Source organism: Hyla sarda, chromosome 6, assembly GCF_029499605.1.
Source record: "Hyla sarda isolate aHylSar1 chromosome 6, aHylSar1.hap1, whole genome shotgun sequence".
Lineage (NCBI taxonomy): Eukaryota > Metazoa > Chordata > Amphibia > Anura > Hylidae > Hyla > Hyla sarda.
The window spans coordinates 166,521,506-166,546,485 of NC_079194.1; the positions used below are offsets into that span (position 1 = coordinate 166,521,506).

General features: G+C 43.3%; 1 protein-coding gene across 4 annotated transcripts in view; it reads right to left on the reverse strand.

The window, feature by feature from the left end:
- Nucleotides 1-1,455: 1,455 nt before the first annotated feature.
- Nucleotides 1,456-24,980, reverse strand: part of MYLK3 (myosin light chain kinase 3) — a 107,281-nt gene continuing 83,756 nt past the window's right edge. For 3 of the 4 annotated variants that reach the window (XM_056525713.1, XM_056525714.1, XM_056525712.1), the window contains 6 exons: nt 20,913-21,054; nt 17,352-17,422; nt 17,147-17,275; nt 16,245-16,397; nt 4,626-4,758; nt 1,457-4,080 (listed from right to left, as the gene is read on the reverse strand). In XM_056525713.1, the coding sequence (XP_056381688.1) occupies nt 4,009-4,080; nt 4,626-4,758; nt 16,245-16,397; nt 17,147-17,275; nt 17,352-17,422; nt 20,913-21,054 (700 nt within the window). In that variant the 3' untranslated portion in view covers nt 1,457-4,008. Of the gene's footprint in view, nt 4,081-4,625; nt 4,759-16,244; nt 16,398-17,146; nt 17,276-17,351; nt 17,423-20,912; nt 21,055-24,980 lie in introns of all 4 variants that reach the window. The other variant, XM_056525711.1, reaches the window with a different exon arrangement.

Sequence of the window (24,980 nt, forward strand, 5' to 3'; positions counted from 1 at the left end):
GAAAACAAGACGTAAGGTCTGACTAATGGGGACACTGACAACCATGTAGTAGCCTTTCAGATCAGCTGCAGCGAGACATGGAGTCTTTCAGCCCATGAGGTGGCTGTTGACCTGTCAAAGTGGAAGAGAGAGGGGATTGCAGTGCTTGATGGCATCTTTAATCAATCTTGATGAAGATTTTCTTGCTTTTTTTGCTCTGGTTGTGCCCATGAAAATGAAAGGCTATAAAAAAAACTTTTGTTTGCCTAAAGGCAGCTGTTTCTTTAAGAGCTGTTTCTTTAAGGTAAGTGAATAAAGCTCTGGTGACATCCAAATAGTGGAAGTTTTTTTGATAAGGTTGGTGGAATAAGCAACTTTCGTTAAGAAACCTAACATTGTTTGTAACACCACAGCATCTGGTAAGGAATCTGAGGTTTGGCCCCTAGTTGAGACCATGGGTTCAAACCGGTCTAGACAAATGTTCTTTAGCTCCAAGGAGGGATCCAACGATGGAAGAGGATTACGAAAACATGATTTTTAGCTTATTGATTGTTTTAAAGAATCTTGGGTGCAAAAATACCCCCCATGAAGGCGTCATCCATGTATGCAGTTATAGCTGTAAAATGCACCTTAAAGGGGTAGTCCAGCATATTACTTCTTAATCCCTATCAATGTCTTTTTGCAGCGCTATATACCAAGAGATAATCTGCCTTCTTTTCTATTAGATCGGGTAGCAGAGAAAAATCCTCAAAATAAAATATATTCTTGGACAAATGTGCCACAGCCCAATTTCTGTTCTACTAAATCTAGATCTTAAATTTGTTAGTTTTCCTTTCTGGAAGTACTCAAAAATGTAGGATGCTAGGAAGAACCTAATTACGGTTCTTTGGAAAGTAAGAGTATTCTTTTGTAGATATGTGACTGTGTGTCACTCTGTAGTGTCTTTTACACATAGAACGCCTCTTAGGGACATACTTTTTGAAACAGATAAATATACGGTAATCAGTGGTTTCCTCATTAGGAATCCTCAGAGAAATCTTTGCTGCCTGATATCAGTTGTACATCTAATGAGGAGCTGGGTGCTGCTGGAGAACTGCGTCTAGAAGATCCTTATTTGTGGCCCAGGCTGTTTAAAGAAGACTTGATCTTCTAAAAAAAAAAAAAAACTGGCAGCTGATCTTTACACCATCTGGGATATAACTGCTCCTGAGTATTTGCCGACATTCAGGAGATCTCATACCCGACTTTCTGGCAAGCTAAGAACATTGTGTATGGCTTATCTTTTCCTCTTCCCTGCTGTGCTTGCGATATATATATATATATATATATATATATATATATATATATATATATATACACATACATACACACACACACATACACACTGCTCAAAAAAATAAAGGGAACACTAAGATAACACATCCTAGATATGAATGAATGAACTAATTGTATGAAATACTTTCGTCTTTACATAGTTGAATGTGCTGACAACAAAATCACACAAAAATTATCAATGGAAATCAATTTTATCAACCCATGGAGGTCTGGATATGGAGACACACTCAAAATCAAAGTGGAAAACCACACTACAGGCTGATCCAACTTTGATGTAATGTCCTTAAAACAACAAGTCAAAACGAGGTTCAGTAGTGTGTGTGTGGCCTCCACATTTCTGTATGACCTCCCTACAACACCTGGGCATATTTCTGATGAGGTGGACAGTCTGTGGTGCAATGTGGCATTGGTGGATGGAGCGTGACATGATGTCCCAGATGTGCTCAATCGGATTTAGGTCTGGGGAACGGGCGGGCCAATCCATAGCATCAATGCCTTCCTCTTGCAGGAACTGCTGACACATTCCAGCCACATGAGGTCTAGCATTGTCTTGCATTAGGAGGAACCCAGGGCTAACCGCACCAGCATATGGTCTCACAAGGGGTCTGAGGATCTCATCTCGGTACCTAATGGCAGTCAGGCTACCTCTGGCCCTCATACCACCCTCATGGAGTCTGTTTCTGGCCATTTTGGTGGACACATGCACATTTGTGGCCTGCTGGAGGTCATTTTGCAGGGCTCTGGCAGTGCTCCTCCTTGCACAAAGGCAGAGGTAGTGGTCCTGCTACTTAGTTGTTGCCCTCCTACGGCCTCCTCCACGTCTCCTGGTAGCGCCTCTATGCTCTGGACACTACGCTGACAGACACAGCAAACATTCTTGCCACAGCTCGCACTGATCTGCCCTCCTGGATAAGCTGCACTACCTGAGCCACTTGTGTGGGTTGTAGACTCCGTCTCATGCTACCACTATAGTAAAAGCACCTCCAGCATTCAAAAGTGACCAAAACATCAGCCAGGAAGCATAGGAACTGAGAAGTGGTCTTTGGTCACCACCTGTAGAACCACTCCTTTATTGGGGGTGTCTTGGTAATTGCCTATAATTTCCTCCTGTTGTCTGTCCCATTTGCACAACAGCAATGAAATTGATTGTCAATCAGTGTTGCTTTTCTGAGTGGACAGTGTGATTTCACAGAAGTGTGATTGACTTGTGTTGTTTAGGTGTTCCCTATATTTTTTTGAGCAGTGTATATGTAGAAGGCACACCAAGGACAGAAAAGTGAGGAGGCTCAGGCACTCTAGAACCTAACAGCTAAAGGATCTGTCCTGACAGAGTATGGTCACGAGTGTGGTGTATTAAGGCAATTTTAACAAGATCACCGACCCACACAAGTGCAGAAGCAGCCATGTTTGCGCAGTGTTTAGTGTTACCATGCCCTGTCATAGCAACCAGTCCCATCTTGAAACATACAGAAGAAGAACACACAATAGTGGCAGACAAACTGAAGCCATTATAATGGCAATGCTATACTACAAAGAAAGACACATAGTAATTAAATGTGAACATATAAATACATATGCAGTATTTGTATGGACCAACTGGCTAATAGTAACCCCCATATGCAGTTGTAACAGATGGTAAAGCAGCATAGCTTCAAAAAGGTGCTTAAGATCAGCGGGGTTAAAAGTTAAGGAGGGACCAGGAAAACTCCTTGTATACAGCCCTAAATATCCAGTCCCAGGGACCCGGAAAATTCCTGCATACAGAGGCAGCACCTAAAGTGAAAAAAAATAAGTTTTGTGTAGTTTCCTCTGTTTTATAGGTAGATGATCAGGTGCTGATTAAGTAATTGTCCTTGTTATCTCATTTCTAGGCCAATAAGAATTCATTAGCCCTTTCGTGTGCTGCCAAAGGACATCCGGGAATTTATTTTTTCACTTTAGAAATAAAATATTGCACTGTGTAATCTATAATGCCCATTCTTCCAGTTTAATACGTATAAATAAAAAATACAGATGGACAATGGACAATATGTTTGGGTCAGCAAAAAAGCAATGTAGTGAAAACAGCTTGTATAGGAAGATAAACATGGTGGTGCAGCCTTCCATGAATCAGTTTACAAGTTCACTCCTGCCTTAAGAATTAAAGTGTAAGAAATATTAGAGAGAAAAAAAAAACAATGCTTTGACACAAACCATTGTGCACATTTATAGACTAAGCTGTCTCTTTGTCACATGCAAATATATTTACATTCGTAAAGAGGCTGCTTAGTCTCAGAATGTGTTAATGTATATACTTCCCAATAAAGTCCACGAGCGTGGTTTCAACAATAACGGCTGGTCTTGCACCATGGTTTGCGCCTAAGGATCCAGAGTTTTTTCTCCAATACCTCCTACTTTTTTCCAGTTTGTCAGACCATACAGATTGGCAGGACAATGTATTTACTGTCTTCTCGTAGTCCTTTATGGAAAGGCAAGAAGAAGGGATTGAGTGAAAGCTTCAACACTCCTGAAGACCACTGCTTTGTGGCTTGTGAACTCTACTTACATACTATATGCAAAATAACAACATTTGTATTATTCTACTGAAATGGTAGGAGCTGATTTCTTAAAATCCTTGTGTTGCCACAGCTCTCACGGTATTCAGTGACCAGATGGCTGTATGGTTGTTCTTTGTAGCTGTGATCCATTCTCATTCTATGAGGGCTTAGTGGATAGTAGTTGGAACTTCCTGAGACGATTTGCAGCAGTGACCACATAGAAGTGTTTCTGGAAGAGAGAGTCAGATGTAAGAATCTAGCACGTTTTTATTTATATTTAGGCATAGACTGCCCCATGGCTCTAGACTGGCATGAGCGACATCAATGTAACATTCTATGCTAATATACCAATTAGTCATCACCATCCAGGAAGCAAAATAATAGGATGTGACACAAATGTAATGGAAATACCTTGTCTTTTTGCTTAACCATAACTCATAATGTTACATGTTCAGTTGGGTATGCTACCCTGTGATGTCACAGCTGACATCCTGAAATATTGTAGTCACGGAAAATATCCTGTAATTTTGACTGCTACAGGATCAATGGATACAGTTCTACGAACTCCTCCAGTTGGGACTTCCCCATGACTATTGTTGCTGCTACGTTTTTCACAAGTAGGATCTAGAGGACGTGTGAATTTGGGGACTCTTTGGCAGGCAATTTAAATGTTACTGTGTCTCCCCGCCCCCCCCATGAAACTGTCAATGCAGACCACTGAACTAGTAAAGTTTTTAAAGCCATTATCTAAAGTTTAGATCGCTTATTACTTACTTTCCATTTCTTCTGGGCTATGTATCTCTGAAGCATGACCTGTGACTTGAGACGCACTTTATATGTTTTTGCTTTTAAAGGCAGGTTTGCAAGCCAATAATGTTTCAGGCACTGACCGGCACTTAGTCTGCAGCTGGGAGACAAAGTATAAGAGATTCTTAAAAGGCAACAGTATCTGTGCTAAGAAATTCTTGACCTATCATTCGTGACCTGTCATTTCTTTTGTCAACCAGCTAGGCTCCTGACTTTCTGTAAATGGCACCAGGAAGTAGCTAAGTTCCAGAAACCCTTTTCAGCTGGTAGGGAGCTAGCATTTTATCACAGAATAAACAAGGCCTACTAGAAATGTGCCCCCCACTTTTTGTGTCTCTCTGATTACAGTGCAATGCCTGATCTATACCATATACTTTATAGCAATGATTGTACCTTTCAGATGGTTTCACAAACAGTTACAGCTCTAGAAGAAATGGATGAAATTATACAGTACGCAGAACAGTATCCCATTTTTCATATTTTTATCTTTACTGAATTTTTTAAAATTAATTTCTGATGTGTCCAGCTATTTACTTACACAGCATAAAATCCAGTGCATACACTGTACATGAGAGTCAATATAAATACCACCACCTAGACAGGAAAAATCACTTAAAGCAAATATGACACCTTGTTTTCCCGCATTAAACCCAAAAAATAGATGAACCTGATTAAAAAGGGATTTACTTTACCTGTATCCATGGTCCGGTTCCAGATATTCAGGCTCTATACAGACACCACTGCTAACTGCCCCTGTGGATTGGAGGCGGGATACGGTATACAGAGCTTCCCTGCCTCTGTCCCCTTCTGCTCTCATATGCACCCTTGGTTATGTGAGTGCAAGGTGGGCAGGCACATGAGAGCAGTAGGGGGCAGAGACGGGGAGACTCTGTGCACTGGCTCCTGCTTCCATTGCACAGGGAGGGTTAGCAATGGTGCCTGTATACAGCCTGGAATGGACCACGGATCTGGGTAAGTTATACCTCTTTTTAATTAGGTTCACCTGCACTATAACCCAGTTTATTGGGTTTAGTGGGGCTTAACAATGTGTCAGATTTGCTTTAAGAACAATATAAAATACATTCTTTATTGAACATAAACATATATCACAATAAAAGCAAATATAAATCCACACACAGTGCAAAGAAGAAAAAAAAGAGTACTGTGGTAAATAAATATGTATCTAACGTGGCAAGGATCAGTGTTAATGACAAAGTAAAAAGCATGCACTTACGGGTACAAGTTGAACAAATCCCCAAAGATATCCTGTAGTGACAAGTGCCTCAAAGTCCTATCCATGTGTGCATACCATGTCAGAGTATCATAATAGGGTACATATAGCCTGGGAATTGCACCCCAGTTACCCACAAATCCTCCAGCTCTATGCCTATGGAACTTTTGGCGTCTAATGTCAGTTCTACCCTATTAAACTGTTCATACTGATATGCTGAGCATGGTTAATCTATTTACTTCTGGTGCACTCCTATCTTTTTATTGGCACTGTGTCTTAATTGGTGGGTTACTGGAGAGTTAACAGGGGCATATCTATAAAGGTAGCAGAGGTAGCAGTCGCACTGGGGCCCTGGTGCCTAAGGGGGCCCCAAAGCACATATGCTCCATAAAAGACCAGTATTATTATTGGCCTATTGGGTCCTGTTGCAGATTTAGCATCAGGGCCTAGAAGATACAAGCTACGCCACTGGGTGTGATCCCCACGTATGTACCCTATTATGCTGTTCTGACACGGTATGGACGCTTGGATGGCACTTTGAGGTGCTTGTTGTTTTATTTTTGGGGATTTGTTATTGTTAAAAGTACATACTTTTTACTTTATTTGTCGTTCTGGACATTCCCCCACTAATACTGATCCTTGCCACCTTTGATGCATACGGGCATACAATGTACCATCTATTTACAGGTCTTCACCCCAGTACCCATATCTCTTCACCCCAGTACCCATATATGGATTCATATCAGCTTTTCTTGTATTTCTGTTTAATGTTAAATAAATAATTAATAATAGTATTGGTTGTCCCACTGGACCTCTATATTGTAAACCTTTTGGTGCTTTTATTTGACATAATATAAATATAGAGTTGGACATTGAACTCAAAATAAATAAATAGTTGAACATAGCATAAATTGTGAAGTATAAAATTCACAGCTTATACAGGACATTTTAACATACCCTTTATCCAGATTGGACTGTATATTTATTGTAATGTTAAAGTTCATCCACACTGTATCATCAATACAACTCACTTTGCACACCCCTCTCTAACCCAATGTACACCTCATCACTATATAGGGAGCACACAGACAACAAGTCTTGTAAGACAAGAAAAACAGGAATACCAATTTTGCCAACACAGCAGACATTACACATTGGTAGCCATATTTTGTAAAAATTTGTGTGGGCATTTGCTAACTATATTTACAGAATTTTGTACAATGAAACTTACATATTTGTTACGCCGAGCGCTCCGGGTCCCCGCTCCTCCCCGGAGCGCTCGCTACACTCCTCTCACTGCAGCGCTCCGGGCCCGGGGCGCTGCGATACCGCCTCTGGCCGGGATGCGATTCGCGATGCGGGTAGCGCCCGCTCGCGATGCGCACCCCGGCTCCCGTACCTGACTCGCTCTCCGTCAGTTCTGTCCCGGCGCGCGCGGCCCCGCTCCCTAGGGCGCGCGCGCGCCGGGTCTCTGCGATTTAAAGGGCCACTGCGCCGCTGATTGGCGCAGTGGTTCCAATTAGTGTTTACACCTGTGCACTTCCCTATATCACCTCACTTCCCCTTCACTCCCTCGCCGGATCTTGTTGCCTTAGTGCCAGTGAAAGCGTTCCTTGTGTGTTCCTAGCCTGTGTTCCAGACCTCCTGCCGTTGCCCCTGACTACGATCCTTGCTGCCTGCCCCGACCTTCTGCTACGTCCGACCTTGCTTCTGTCTACTCCCTTGTACCGCGCCTATCTTCAGCAGCCAGAGAGGTTGAGCCGTTGCTAGGGGATACGACCTGGTCACTACCGCCGCAGCAAGACCATCCCGCTTTGCGGCGGGCTCTGGTGAAAACCAGTAGTGACTTAGAACCGATCCTCTAGCACGGTCCACGCCAATCCCTCTCTGGCACAGAGGATCCACTACCTGCCAGCCGGCATCGTGACAGTAGATCCGGCCATGGATCCCGCTGAAGTTCCTCTGCCAGTTGTCGCTGACCTCACCACGGTGGTCGCCCAGCAGTCACAACAGATTGCGCAACAAGGCCAACAGCTGTCTCAACTGACTCTTATGCTTCAACAGTTACTACCACAGCTCCAGCAACCATCTCCTCCGCCAGCTCCTGTACCTCCTCCGCAGCGAGTGGCCGCTTCTGGACTACGACTATCCTTGCCGGATAAATTTGATGGGGACTCTAAGCTTTGCCGTGGCTTCCTTTCCCAATGTTCATTACACTTGGAGATGATGTCGGACCAGTTCCCCACTGAAAGGTCTAAGGTGGCTTTCGTAGTCAGCCTGCTGTCTGGAAAAGCCCTGGCTTGGGCCACACCGCTCTGGGACCGCAATGACCCCGTCACTGCCTCTGTACACTCCTTCTTCTCGGAAATTCGAAGTGTCTTTGAGGAACCTGCCCGAGCCTCTTCTGCTGAGACTGCCCTGTTGAACCTGGTCCAGGGTAATTCTTCCGTTGGCGAGTATGCCGTACAATTCCGTACTCTTGCTTCTGAATTATCCTGGAACAATGAGGCCCTCTGCGCGACCTTTAAAAAAGGCCTATCCAGCAACATTAAAGATGTTCTGGCCGCACGAGAAATGCCTGCTAATCTTCATGAACTTATTCACCTAGCCACTCGCATTGACATGCGTTTTTCCGAAAGGCGTCAGGAGCTCCGCCAAGATATGGACTCTGTTCGCACGAGGCGTTTCTTCTCCTCGGCTCCTCTCTCCTCTGGTTCCCTGCAATCTGTTCCTGTGCCTCCCGCCGTGGAGGCTATGCAGGTCGACCGGTCTCGCCTGACATCTCAAGAGAGGACACGACGCCGCATGGAGAACCTCTGCCTGTACTGTGCTAGTACCGAACACTTCCTGAGGGATTGTCCTATCCGCCCTCCCCGCCTGGAAAGACGTACCCTGACTCCGCACAAAGGTGAGACAATCCTTGATGTCCACTCTGCTTCTCCACGTCTTACTGTGCCTGTGCGGATGTCTGCCTCTGCCTTCTCCTTCTCTTCTGTGGCCTTCTTAGACTCTGGATCTGCAGGAAACTTTATTTTGGCCTCTCTCGTCAACAGGTTCAACATCCCAGTGACCAGTCTCACCAGACCCCTTTACATCAATTGTATAAACAATGAAAGATTGGACTGTTCCATACGTTTCCGCACGGAGCCCCTTCTAATGAGCATCGGATCTCATCACGAGAGGATTGAACTTTTGGTCCTCCCCAATTGCACCTCGGAAATTCTCCTTGGACTTCCCTGGCTTCAACTTCATTCCCCAACCCTGGATTGGTCCACTGGGGAGATCAAGAGTTGGGGGCCCTCTTGTTCCAAGGACTGTCTAAAACCGGTTCCCAGTAACCCTTGCCGTAACTCTGTGCTTCCTCCAGTAACCGGTCTCCCTAAGGCCTATATGGACTTCGCGGATGTTTTCTGCAAAAAACAAGCGGAGACTCTACCTCCTCATAGGCCTTATGATTGTCCTATCGACCTCCTCCCGGGCACTACTCCACCCCGGGGCAGAATTTATCCTCTCTCTGCCCCAGAGACTCTTGCCATGTCTGAATACGTCCAGGAGAATCTAAAAAAGGGCTTTATCCGTAAATCCTCCTCTCCTGCCGGAGCCGGATTTTTCTTTGTGTCCAAAAAAGATGGCTCTCTACGTCCTTGCATTGACTACCGCGGACTTAATAAAATCACGGTTAAGAACCGCTACCCCTTACCCCTCATCTCTGAACTCTTTGATCGCCTCCAAGGTGCCCACATCTTTACTAAATTGGACTTAAGAGGCGCCTATAACCTCATCCGCATCAGAGAGGGGGATGAGTGGAAAACAGCATTTAACACCAGAGATGGACACTTTGAGTATCTGGTCATGCCCTTTGGCCTGTGCAACGCCCCTGCTGTCTTCCAAGACTTTGTTAATGAAATTTTTCGTGATCTGTTATACTCCTGTGTTGTTGTATATCTTGATGATATCCTAATTTTTTCGGCCAATCTAGAGGAACACCGCCAGCATGTCCGTATGGTTCTTCAGAGACTTCGTGACAATCAACTCTATGCTAAAATTGAGAAATGTCTGTTTGAATGCCAATCTCTTCCTTTTCTAGGATACTTGGTCTCTGGCCAGGGACTACAAATGGATCCAGATAAACTCTCTGCCGTCTTAGATTGGCCACGCCCCTCCGGACTCCGTGCCATCCAACGTTTTTTGGGGTTCGCCAATTATTACAGGCAATTTATTCCACATTTTTCTACCATTGTGGCTCCTATTGTGGCTTTAACCAAAAAAAATGCCGATCCCAAGTCTTGGCCTCCTCAAGCGGAAGACGCCTTTAAACGACTCAAGTCCGCCTTCTCTTCGGCTCCCGTGCTCTCCAGACCTGACCCATCTAAACCCTTCCTATTGGAGGTTGATGCCTCCTCAGTGGGAGCTGGAGCTGTCCTTCTACAAAAAAACTCTTCCGGGCATGCTGTTACTTGTGGGTTTTTTTCTAGGACCTTCTCTCCGGCGGAGAGGAACTACTCCATCGGGGATCGAGAGCTTCTAGCCATTAAATTAGCACTTGAGGAATGGAGGCATCTGCTGGAGGGATCAAGATTTCCAGTTATTATTTACACCGATCACAAGAACCTCTCATACCTCGAGTCTGCCCAACGGCTGAATCCTCGTCAGGCCAGGTGGTCTCTGTTCTTTGCCCGATTTAATTTTGAAATCCACTTTCGGCCTGCTGATAAGAACATTAGGGCCGATGCTCTCTCTCGTTCCTCAGATGCTTCTGAAATTGAACTCTCTCCTCAACACATCATTCCTCCTGACTGCCTGATTTCCACTTCTCCAGCCTCCATCAGGCAAACTCCACCAGGAAAGACCTTTGTTTCTCCACGCCAACGCCTCGGAATCCTCAAATGGGGTCACTCCTCCCATCTCGCAGGTCATGCGGGCATCAAGAAATCTGTGCAACTCATCTCTCGCTTCTATTGGTGGCCGACTCTAGAGACTGATGTGGTGGACTTTGTGCGAGCCTGCACTATCTGTGCCCGGGATAAGACTCCTCGCCAGAAGCCCGCTGGTTTTCTTCTTCCTCTGCCTGTTCCCGAACAACCTTGGTCTCTGATTGGTATGGATTTTATTACTGACTTACCCCCATCCCATGGCAACACTGTTATTTGGGTGGTCGTTGATCGATTCTCCAAAATGGCACATTTCATCCCTCTTCCTGGTCTTCCTTCAGCACCTCAGTTGGCTAAACAATTTTTTGTACACATTTTTCGTCTTCACGGGTTGCCTACGCAGATCGTCTCGGATAGAGGCGTCCAATTTGTGTCTAAATTCTGGAGGGCTCTCTGTAAACAACTCAAGATTAAATTAAATTTTTCTTCTGCATACCATCCTCAATCCAATGGACAAGTAGAAAGAATTAACCAGATCTTGGGTGACTATTTACGACATTTTGTTTCCTCCCGCCAGGATGACTGGGCAGATCTTCTACCTTGGGCCGAATTCTCGTATAATTTCAGAATCTCTGAATCTTCCTCCAAATCCCCGTTTTTCGTGGTGTACGGCCGTCACCCTCTTCCCCCCCTCCCTACCCCCTTGCCCTCTGGTCTGCCCGCTGTGGATGAAATTTCTCGTGATCTCTCCATCATATGGAGAGAGACCCAAAATTCTCTCTTACAGGCTTCTTCACGCATGAAGAGATTCGCGGATAAGAAAAGAAGAGCTCCTCCCATTTTTTCCCCTGGAGACAAGGTATGGCTCTCCGCCAAATATGTCCGCTTCCGTGTCCCTAGCTATAAGTTGGGACCACGCTATCTTGGTCCTTTCAAGATTTTGCGCCAGATTAATCCTGTCTCTTACAAACTTCTTCTTCCTCCTTCTCTTCGTATTCCTAATGCCTTTCATGTTTCTCTTCTTAAACCACTTATCATTAACCGTTTCTCTCCCAAATCTGTTCCCCCCACTCCTGTCTCCGGCTCCTCGGACATCTTCTCCGTCAAGGAAATTTTGGCATCTAAAAAGGTCAGAGGGAAAACCTTCTTTTTAGTGGATTGGGAGGGTTGTGGTCCTGAAGAGAGGTCCTGGGAACCTGAGGACAATATCCTGGACAAAAGTCTGGTCCTCAGGTTCTCAGGCTCCAAGAAGAGGGGGAGACCCAAGGGGGGGGGTACTGTTACGCCGAGCGCTCCGGGTCCCCGCTCCTCCCCGGAGCGCTCGCTACACTCCTCTCACTGCAGCGCTCCGGGCCCGGGGCGCTGCGATACCGCCTCTGGCCGGGATGCGATTCGCGATGCGGGTAGCGCCCGCTCGCGATGCGCACCCCGGCTCCCGTACCTGACTCGCTCTCCGTCAGTTCTGTCCCGGCGCGCGCGGCCCCGCTCCCTAGGGCGCGCGCGCGCCGGGTCTCTGCGATTTAAAGGGCCACTGCGCCGCTGATTGGCGCAGTGGTTCCAATTAGTGTTTACACCTGTGCACTTCCCTATATCACCTCACTTCCCCTTCACTCCCTCGCCGGATCTTGTTGCCTTAGTGCCAGTGAAAGCGTTCCTTGTGTGTTCCTAGCCTGTGTTCCAGACCTCCTGCCGTTGCCCCTGACTACGATCCTTGCTGCCTGCCCCGACCTTCTGCTACGTCCGACCTTGCTTCTGTCTACTCCCTTGTACCGCGCCTATCTTCAGCAGCCAGAGAGGTTGAGCCGTTGCTAGGGGATACGACCTGGTCACTACCGCCGCAGCAAGACCATCCCGCTTTGCGGCGGGCTCTGGTGAAAACCAGTAGTGACTTAGAACCGATCCTCTAGCACGGTCCACGCCAATCCCTCTCTGGCACAGAGGATCCACTACCTGCCAGCCGGCATCGTGACAATATTGATATGAAAAAGCCAGTGCAACCATAATAAAGACAAAGTAGTTTCCCTTTCAATGTATATTAAATGGCCATTATGTAATTCTTGAAGTTTAGCTATTTAATTCTATCAGTAAGTTTACGTAAACTGCCCTGTGCTGCTAAGCCTATTATGAAGACAACTCTGACAGTGGCCTTATCAGCATCCCAGAGGATATGGGCATCAAAGTAACCTACAATGGATAGCTCAATACTCCGAGCAGTGTGAACCACCTCAGAGACTAAATTAGATTGTATTCATTCTGGGTACATTTGGGAGACCACAGCAAGTTTTGTACTGCAAGAGGGATTTATGTACACTGGAGTAACAGGAAACTATTAACTAGAGGATCCTGGCTGGCCTCCTAAATCATACAGATGTACCATCAATCAATCACAGCTTAGCAGGGAACATTATTATAAATCATGTATACCAAAAAAAGAGAGCTTTACCACTGCTTAACCAATAAAAATATTTAAGGACATTTATCATTGTCTGCTTTGGTATGCAAGTTCTGTAGGCATTTTGTTCTTGCTGGTTTTGCTTATGTGTGACATATTTATTAAACTATCACAGGGGGTTGATAAATTTGGCTCACATGAGCAAAAAAAAAAACAATAAATCACTTTTGAACACCATTTTTTAGCACACATAAGCAAGAACCAACAAAATGACTTTAGAACACCAATTTGTAACACCACCTCAAGTCGCAACTGTGAAAAAAGTGCTATATATATATATATATATATATATATATATATATATATATATATATATTATATATATATATATATATATATATATAGTGTGTGTGTGTGTCTATAAAAATTTTTTTATCACTTTTTCACCCTAAATGTACTAACTCATTTTGTTTTCTTCTCATTTCAGATCTGTGTATCCTGTGGACTACTTCAGATTGGGTAGACTACGGTGACCAACATTTTTTGGAGGTTTAATATTAATAAAATGGTTACCGAGGGCTTGTGGGGGAGTGTTTTTTCAAATAAAAGTTTTATAAATGTGTTGTGTTTTTTTTTAATTTACTTAACAATCTTAGTAGTGGAAGCTGTCTTATAGACGGAGTCCATTACTAAGCCGGGGCATAGCGTTAGCCCCCAAAACAGCTAGCGCTAACCCCCAATTAGCCCGATACCCACCACCACAAGAGTTCGTACCAACAGGCCTGGAGTGTCAAAAATGGCGCTCCTAGGTCTAGGCGGTAACAGGCTGGCATTATTTAGGGAGGGGAGGGCCAGTAACAATGGTCCTTGCCCACCCTGGTAACATCAGGCTGTTGCTGCTTGGTTGGAATCTGGCAAACATGAGGAACCCCACAAGTTTTTTCATAATTAAATATTTAAAAAATCGCATAGGGTTCCCCCTTTTTGCATTCTCGGCCAGATACCAACCAAGCAGCAAAAGCCTGACGTTACCAGGGTGGGTGAGGACCATAGTTACTGGCCCTCCCCAGCCTAAATAATGGCAGCCTGTTACCACCAAGACCAAAAGCACCATTTTTGACGCTTTCCGCTTGTTGGTACTGGCTCTTCTTGGCACCCCTGTGGCAGTGGGTACCGGGATAATAATTGGGGGGTTAGCGCTAACTGGTTTTGGGGCTCACTCTAAGCCCCAGCTTAGTAATGGATTCTGTCCATTACATGGCTTCCACTACTAAGCCTGTAAAGTGAATATAAAATTTAAAAAAACACAACACGTTTAAAACAACTTTTATTTAAGAAAAAAAAAAAATTCCCCCACAAGCCCCCATTTTCTTAACATTAAACAAAAAAAAAAAACGCTACTCATCATAGTAGTCCACCAAATCCAAAGTAGTCCACAGGATACACGGATCTGAAATGAGAAGAAAAAAAACACGGAAAATAGGTTAGTACATTTATTGTCACCCGCCCATGCCGCACGACTACAACTCCCAGCATGTCCTCACTGTAAGGGCAAGTTTGGAGTTGTAGTCATGCGACAGCAGGCTGGTGGGAGATGTGCAGGCGGGTAACAAGCAAGTCAGGGAAGCTTGTCACCCGCTTGCACATCTCCTTGCAGTAAGGACATGCTGGGAGTTATAGTTGTGTGGCGTGGGTGGGAGATGTGCGGACGGGTGACAAGCTTGTCACCTGCCCTGCCACATAACTACAACTCCCAGCATGCCATTACAGTAAGGACATGCTGGGAGTTGCAGTGGTGCAGCACAGGTGGGCGGATGGGTAACAAGCTTGTGCGACTTTTGTAAGCAAAAAAAAACTCTATATCCCTTGATAAATCTCCTTCATTTACTTTATTTGTATTTCCATAAAACATAATTACCATTGCACATATTAGGCATGATTAAGTATTGGAATGTTGTAATATAAGACCCAAAGTGCATGAAGGGAGAGGGATGTCGGTCGCTGAACCATTCACATATTATCCTGTCATTATATTGCACACATCATTTTCATAGGGTAAGTATAAAACATGGCCACTAATACTCCATTTAATAGTATGTACTGGGATGGGAACACAATCACTCTTATATAGAGACCCAAATCCCTGTACTACAGAAGATACAATCACCTATCATATGTATCTAATACCAAACAAGGCAGTTTGCTTACCCATATCTATTATGGTTCACTCCGGCATCTCCCCCGAGAGGTGCCGGAGTGAACCATAATAGATATAGGTAAGCGAACTGCCTTGTTTGGTATTCGATACATATGATAGGTGATTGTATATAATACAGGGATTTGGGTCTCTATATAAGAGTGATTGTGTTCCCATCCCAGTACATGCTATTAAATGGAGTATTAGTGGCCATGTTTTATACTTACCCTTTGATGGTAATTATGTTTTATGGAAATACAAATAAAGTTAATGATTTTATTGGTTAAGCAGTTGTAAAGCTCTCTTTTTTTTTTTTGTATACATATTGTTGTGGAGCGGTATGCATATTGTAATAGGATTGTCTGGGAATAGGGCCGCATGATATAGTTATAACAATAATAGGGCTATACCCAGTAAGAACTATTGTGTATTTAATATTATTATAAATCAGAATAGTCTGCCAGGACAGTCAGGTGCTACATAGGCAACATATCTGCTCAGTCTACAATCAGACCATACCCCATGTCAAGTAAATGCAGTAAGTGGTCATTCCTTTATAATTCCCATTCATTCTAAATCCACTTTTGGATTTGGTTCAAAACCATCAAAAGCTGCAATGACATATTTTCACAAAAATACTGTGTGATGTCCCTCTTAAAAGGGTAATCTCAAGATTATAACTCTGAACACTTGAACACCAACTAATCAAAAGCTTGTCTGCCGAGTGACTACAGTTGTAGTGTGCATGCTTGGCCGTTGCTCCATTTATTCTCTATGGGACTTCCAAAAATACTAAATACAGTGGTAGGACCCCCACCAATTAGGTGCTTATCACCAATCCTGTGATTTAATCCTGGGAACTGGAACTGGATTATGGAAATTTACAACGTTGTACCTTTTTTCTTTCACTAACAGACTGGATATAAAGTCTTTGGCTTCTTCTGATACTTGATCGAATGTCTCAGAGTCAAATTCCCAGTTACAGTTAACAATGTAGTTCATGGTCTCTGCGTCACTTTCACCCAAAAATGGAGACAGACCACTTAGTCTAGAAAAGGAAAGAGTGAATGAGTGAGAGATAAAGAAACACAGAATGTAAGAAACTTTGCAATATATCATATCAGAGAAAAATGTTTTCTTCTGCACTTGCAAGGCTGCTTTCCATCATCCCTCTCACTTCTTATCTGCTCATCACTAAGGAAAATTAGTCTTCAGCTGAATCAAGACAGGTTTTAGCTGCACTGAGATCAGGTTACATTGCCAATACAAGTTTATGGAGAGGGGGAGCAAGGGGAATGAGTGAGAAGGAAATTTGAGGTGGCAGGAAAATACAAAAACGTATACTGACCACCCACCAATGCTGTTCAGCTGGACTCCACTATTCGGGGCTTCCTGTTCTCTGCTCCAATACAAAGGAAATGCCCATTTAGCAATTCTCTGGCTAGGGCATGTTTGGCTGGGCAGGCATTTCCTATGTATGGGGACAGGAAAGAGGAAGTGCTAAGCAGTGACAACCAACACTGTTGGATCAGCAGCTGGTCAATACATGTGTTTTTAATTGTTCCTGCCACCATGAGCACTCATAAACATGAAACATTTTCTGGAGAGCCCCTTTAAAGTCCTTCTGTTACCAGCATAGAAATAGATTGTCTGGCTGGTGGTTCCCGAGCCATGACCTGGACTTTTTAACTCTTCAGTTCCACCATTCTATCTATTGACTGTTTACAATTAGAAGACTGTGAAGATGATTCAGAAAATCATTCGAGTATGTGACACTCAAGCCAGAACATGACTCACAGCATGTAGGTAATGACTCCTACACTCCACATGTCCGTGGGGAAGGACACAAAATCGTAATTTACCACTTCTGGCGCCAAAAACTCTGGAGTCCCAAAATTTACTTTCAGCTTTTCTCGTGGTTTGTACCTAGAAATCAAGAAAAATCATTAGTATCAGGACTGTCAGCACAGCCAGTCATCTGATGACAAGAGAGATCACTTACCTTCTTGCCAGCCCAAAATCAATAATCTTAATTTGGTTTCCTGTGCGGCTCACACACAGAATATTCTCCGGCTGAAAGTCACAAAGAATTATCAGTGTCAAAGTCGGTTGTCTTTTTCTAAAATTGATATAAATTGAGTATATAATACATTACCACTAAAAGTCTTGGTATCTTGGTGCTCAAGCCCCAGGTACACAGTGATGTTGGTTTGAATCGTTATAGGAAACACTTCTTCCCCTGTGCTTGATCCTAATATGCTGCAGAATGGAGCTCCAGTCTCCAGCTACACCCCCCTCTCCTGTGCATGTGCAGCCAGCCACAGGAGACATAAATGAAATCTCTCTGCTCACAACAAATTTCACGGTGGAGGAGAGGGATATAGCTGCAGAGTGGAGCTCTATTCTGCAGTGGGCAAAGATCAAGCACTCCCGTGTGTTTCCTCTGATGATTTAAGCTGATATTACAGTGTACCCAGGAGGCTTAGGAACGTCCTCCCCATGCACCAATATACCTCATTAACGTATAAAAAAAAACAAGAATATTGCCAGAATGGAGGCATGGATCTGGGAATGGTAAGTACCTTACCAATACTGATGACAGATTCCCTTTAAAGATAGTAGACCGGTCTGAGCTCAGTAGGTGGGTATACAAAGTATAAGGTCTATTCTAAAGAGATAGGGACATACAGTATACTTATATTTCCATGTCTGTGTGTTTTTATAGTCTAAAAATGGTCTAAGTGTTAAGGCTAATTTATTAGCCTGAATTTGTGAGAGGGGCAACTGTCATGGGCCTCCGCTTACTGGCAACACCATCGCAGCATGCTGGATTTGGCAGAAATTTTTGAAACTTTCGGCATTTATGTACATTGTGCATGCAGCAGGGATCTTTAGCAAGCAGTTTCTGGCAAGGAGAGTTGTTTGGTAAGATCGATACCTTCATAGGCCACTGGCTCTGCCCACAGCTTCGGTGGGAACTCAGGAGCTACATGGATGGAGTGGGTAGTGGTGAGTAGCGGTCAGCACTTTTCTCTGACTACCATCTGGCAGGCAGGAATTGGATGTGGATTGCACAATAAATTGGAAGGCATCATGTGATCTCATGGTTACTTTCTATACCTGCTGGGCAATGTGATCACAGCGTGTATATCAGCTGACTACGCTCGGGCCATTGAAATGAATGGGGCTGTGCCTGCGGATACGTCAGCATGTCATTTTGATATTTTCCCGACATATGTTCCTGACATATCCGTGCCTCAGAGGCACCCAGGGTGATGTTCACATCTCTTTTGGTGCCTCCGAGGCACGGATATGTTGGAAAAATGTGAAAATGACATGCTGACATACCCGTACTCTGACAGGCACTAACTATAACTACCCCATTAATTTCATTGGCCCAAGCGTAGTCAGCTAGTGGCTATGTTTGGGTAATTTTCTCACAGTAACCAAGTTTTGTCTCGCATTGAAAATCACCTAAAGCCAAATTTCTCTTTTAAAACTTAAAATGACTTGAACATAGTGACTAGCTGACTATGCTACGACCATTGAAATGAATGGGACCCTTGCCTGTCCAAGTACGGATACGTCGGCAGGTCATTTTGACATTTTTCTGATGTATGCGTGCCTTGGAGGAAGAATAGTGATGTGCACCTAGCCTAACACAGATCCTTTTTTTGTGGCATATTGGCTGCACTGTACACAGGTTCCTTCCATGCCCTATATACAGCTTGCAATCAGCAGCGGACCCTCCCTGCCACAATACAGTCCTCTCGCCTTTTGATAACCAATAAGTGCTATTATAATGTATCAGGTCGGTGTCATCCTTAGGGGGTCATAATGTTTCACTGTTTCCTGATCGTAGTTTGGCTCTTCTATACTTTTCAGGTTGACACAATATAATTGCTGTTACATTTTGTGTCATTAGGCTTGTAACGCATCAGAACTTCAGTACTAGATGAATTCTATCCTCACTACAGTTGTATTTGATGCCATCAGGTTTAGTCCATATCCAGGCCCTGTTATATGCTTTGGTCACATTCTGACTATTATCTGGCCATCACAGCTTTACTTCTGGTAATGCCTTCATTTATCCTAGAATTTCAAGCCAGCCGCATGTAAGATTGGCTCCTGTCCAGTTTCTGGTGTAGGCAGGATGGTCACATTTATAAGTCTGTTCACAATGTTTTTCTTATGTTTTCTATTGCGTCATGAGACCCATCACTCATAGAAGTTGTCACTGTATCTGCACAGGCAATGTAAATAATAGCATGTATGGGTCACAAAGTGGTTAGTAGTACAGTTGGTGGTCATTTTAAGGTTGTTTTGGTGTCATGAATTGGAATAACATTTTTCAATTGTTTCCTCCCTTTCGACTGTTGTATATGGTTGTGTGCATGTAGGTATTCAGAGGATGTCTGGGTAATTAAAAAAAAATAATAGAATGGTGTTGAGGTTATTTTAAAATAATTAGAGTTTGTGTATCTTCCTCCTCGGTATATGGAACTCCATGGGGGATATCACTGTTACAAAGGCGGTGGTACATTTGACGAGAGCACTTGAGTTGGCTGTACAAATACCCCAGACAACAGTAGCTGCTCGTACTGATTATTATAGGTTTATAGCCCACCTGTTCAGACTGGTGTCATATATGGCATAGCCACCCATAGGGATAACTAGGTATAATTCACCATTTGATTTAGGTCATAAGAGTACATTTTAGCAGTTGTAATTAATGCAATAGTTGCTCCTCTATAATTAATGCAATAGTTGCTCCTCTGATTCTCCTTAAGAGATATAATAGTCCATAATTTGTGTGCTGTTTTTATATGGTTTTGTGATTTCTTTAATAAAGATTGATGGTTTTTATGTGAAGTAGATTTGTGAACTCTTTTCTTCAGTGTAATTTAGTTGTACAAGTAGTACTTTTCATTAGAATTAGCAAAAGATAAGTTTTATTTTACATTGCTCATCTGCTTCCCACAAATGCATACATAGATAGATGTAGGGCCCTTATAGTGGGGCTGATTGCTGCCACGATACGAATGCTGATGTCATTTGTCCACGCTCATTTGAAGAGCCTTTACATGACCCAGTGAATATGCAGGTAATATCTCTGGCTTGTTCTTGTGGCCCTTTACTATCATCATTCCTCAGCCACACATCCTCTATTACACACGAATATGTGTGGCTGACAAACTATGATTTTCTTTGACCTGCTAAAAGATGCATTCATCCAATAAATGAGCATTTACTTGTTTGTCTAATTATCACTCGGACAATTACATAGGGAAATATCAGCCTGCTCAGCCAATAATCACCCTACCTAATAGGGTATAGCAAATCCATTGCTGTTAATGTTGTTAATATTTTATACAGGCATAGCATATCTTTTTTTGGGAAAGCTGGTGGATTATCAATTTCTCAATGGCAGGCCCAATGATGTAGAGCTATACCCCACGACAGTGCAGTGAACCTCCTGGTATGGCACTAATGTCTAATAGGGTATATGGAAAGGTGTTGTTGTGATACAAAATTCTTATTAAGGACACCCGACCATAGGTACCTTGAGGTCCAGATGAAGGATATACTGTTGGTGCAGGTAGTAAATTCCCTCACAGATCTGTTTGGTAAACATGATGGCATCCAGCTCAGTCAGGTGGTAATTCTCATCTGTGATCCTGTCAAATAATTCCCCTCCATCCAGACTGAAAAGAAAAAGTAAAATGCAAGAGGTAAAAAAAGTATTAAACATGTCACTAAATATATTTCCAAAGGTGCTAGTGACATGAAATGTTCACCAGATGTTGGTAACAACCAAAGTAATTCATACATACAAATAAACCAAAACAAATAAGCTCAGAAATTAACCCCTTGAGGACATCTGGCATAAATGTACGCCCTAATCCTGCTCCCACTTTATGAAGTGTGCTCACTCGGTGCTGCGCTCATACTCGGTGGGTCCCGGTAGCTATCAGCAGCCAAGACCCACAGTCGATCGGGTCAATGTCTGGCATTAACCATTTAAAGGGGTTATCCAGGAATAGAAAAACACAGCTAATTTCTTTTGAAAACAGCTCCACGTTTGTCTCCTGGTTGGGTGTGGTTTTACAACTTGGCTCCATTCATTTCATTGGAACTGAGCTGCAGAACCACACCCAAACTGGAGACAGACGTGGAGCATTTTTTTTGAAAGACAGTAGTTCTGTTTTTTTATTCCTGGATAACCCCTTTAAATGCCTCAAACAAAGTTATGGCATCTAAATGTAGGAAATCAGTTTGCTGGTTATGTAGGAAATCATGGGGTCCTGATCAGCTAAGATGACAAGCAAAGGGTACTTGCCTCTGTCCCGTCTGATCGTTGCTACTTCTGTGCAGGAAGCCATGCCAGCCTGCAGTAATGGAGCACTGATGACACTGATCAATGCTCTGTATGGCACAGCATTGTTCAGTGTTAGCAATCCCAATATTGTGTAATATTATGTAATAATCCCCACTGTAATAGATTACATGTCATTTGGCCCCACAAATAATGTTTCATTTTTTCATTCACCATTGATTTTGTGGTACAATGCGTGATGTCATTACAAAGTACAATTGAAATTGCGCAGGCAAAAAGTGTCAAACACTCTCCTGTATGGAGAAACTAGTCGTATGCATTGCTCTGATGGGATGTGGGCCTATTCTTCCACACACGTATTCTTCAAATCTTGAAGGTTCCATGGGCCTCTTCTATGAATTATAATCTTCAGTTATTTTCATAGATTTTTAATTCTGGTGATTGGCTGGGCCATTCTAGCAGTTTTCTATTCTTTTTTTTTCTCTGAAACCATTTGAGAGTTTCCTTGTTTGTTTGTTTTGGGATGATTTTCTTGCTGAAATGTTCACCCTTGTTTTATCTTCATCATCCTGGTAGATGGCAGCAGATTTTTGTCAAGAATGTCTTTGTAAAATTGCCAATCATCCTTCCTTCAATTGCGTGAAGTTTGCCAGTGCTGTTTGCTAAAAAAACATGTGCAGTGCCATTTCTCCCCCAAACATGGTGTGTATTACGGCTTCCAAACAGTTCAATTTTGCTCTCATCTTACCACACTATATTCTCTCTATATTTCACTGGCTTTTCCAAATGTTGTGCAGCAAACTTTAAACAAGCTTCTACGTGTTTTTTATTCAGTAATAGAGTATTGCGTGGTGAGTACGCATACAGACCATAGCAGCGAAGTGCATTATTTACTTACTGTTTTCTTTAAAGGGGAACTCCGGTGGAAACAAGTAGAAAACAAATGTTTTCAAATCAACTGGTGCCTGAAAGGTAAACAGATTTGTAAATTACTTCTATTAAAAATTTTTAATCTTTCCAGTACTTATTAGCTGCTGTATAAAACAGAGACATTTGTGAATTCCTTTTCTGTCTGACAACAGTGCTCTTTGCTGACACCTCTGTCCATGTCAGGAACTGTCCAGATTAGAAGCAAATCCCCATAGCAAACCTATCCTGCTCTGGACAGTTCTTGGCACGGACAGAGGTGTCAGCAGAGAGCATTGTTGTCAGGCTGGAAAGAAATTCACAATTTTTTCTGTAGTATACAGCAGCTGATAAGTACTAGAAGGGTTAAGATTTTTAAATAGAAGTGATTTACAAATCTGTTTAACTTTCTTGCACCAGCTGATTTGAAAATATTGTTTTCCACCGGAGTTCCCCTTTAAGACAACAGTAACTGCTTATTCCAGGTCTTTTTGAAGCTCACTACATGTGGTCCTTAACCCCTTAAGGACCACAAATTTTCCGTTTTTGCACTTTCGTTTTTTCCGCGCGCTATTAGCCCCAGCTCCCGGCTTCAGATACATGCCGGGACCGACCAGATATGACATGGGGTCACCGCGTGACCCCGCGTTATATCGCGGGAGCCGGCCAAGGACGTAAATATACATCCTTGGTCGTTAAGGGGTTAAAGGGGTATTCCGGGCAAAAATATCTTATCCCCTATCCAAAGGATAGGGGATAAGATGTCTGATCGCGGGTCTCCCTGCAGCACCCGCATTCTATGCGGGGCTGCGTCTCTAGTTTCGGAAACCTCCAGGTTTCCGGGACTGGGGAAGTGATGTCATGCCACACCCCCTCCATTCATGTCTATGGGAGGTGGCGTGACGACCATCGAGCAGCATAGGTTTGCAATGGGGATTTTCTCCTGCTCTGGACAGTTCCTGATACAGGCATCAGGTGTCAGCAGAGAGCACTGTGGACAAGACAAAAAAGAAATTAAAAAAGAAAAGAATTTCCTCTGTAGCATACAGCTGCTAAAAAGTACTGGAAGGGTAAATATTTCTTAATAGAAGTCATTTACAAATATGTTTAACTTTCTGGCACCAGTTGATTTAAGGACCAGACCAATTTTATTTTTGCATAAAAAGAAAAATTTAATTTTGCAAATTTTGGGATGTTTCGTTTTCACGCCGTACAATTTATGGTAAAAATTACATGTTTTTTTAAATCTGTGGGTCAATATGATAAAAAGATACCCATGATTATGTACTTTCCTATTAGTGTATCGCTTTAAAAAAAAAAAACTCAAACTTTTTAACCAAATTAGTACGTTTAAAATCCCTCTATTTTGACGACCTATAACTTTTACATTTTTTTGTATAAGCGGTGGTATGAGGGCTCATTTTTTGCGCCGTGATCTCTACTTTTTATTGATACCATATTTGCATATATTACACTTTAATAGTCCCCATAGGGGACTATTTATAGCAGTCACTTGATTGCTAATACTGTTCAGTGCTATATGCATAGGACATAGCAGCACTGATCAGTATTATCGGTCATCTTCTGCTCTAGTCTGCTCGATCGCAGACAATTGCAGAAAACTCCAGGAGACGGCCAGAGGCAGGTGAGAGACCTCTGGTCGCCATTACAGACGATCGCATCCCTGCAGCAGCGCTGTGGGTAATTCGATCATCCATATTAAGTGCCGCACTGCCGCAGATGCAGTGATCTGTATTGCTCATGGCATCTGAGGGGTTAATGATGGACATCGGCACGATCACTGATGTCTGACATTACCGGCAGGTCCCCGGCTGCTGATAGCAGTCATGTCCATGATGTAAATGTATGTCATGGTGCGTTAAGTACCACCGCACCATGACGTACATTTACGTCCAATGTCGTTAAGGGGTTAAGGGAATACGTCAGTTGTATTTGCTGCCAAGAGCTGCAGACACAGTTGAATAGTTACTATGGTATAAAAGCAAGCTGTACCTTTCCTGAAGCTGATGGTGGTTTCCATATTTACAAAACAATCTTTTTATTTCTCAGCCAAGTGTTGAGGCTAAGCAGAGCTGCTCAAGTGTTGCAGCCTAGCATGCCTCCTATCTCGGCCTCACCTCCTGGCCCCTCCTTGATTGACCTAGAAATCCTAGAAATGTACCTGTCGTCAACAAAAAGTTTTTATATAATGTCGATAATACTGCGGTGGCCCAGTACAGGAGTTGAACCCCTGTACCCTTGCTGCCCTGTCAGGCAGACTCCATTCAGTTACCCCTGGGCACCCCCTTCGCCTAGTTGCCCTAACTAGTTAAGCAGTGCCTATGTTATGTATTGTAATGTACATATATTGCTATATGTTGTAATTAA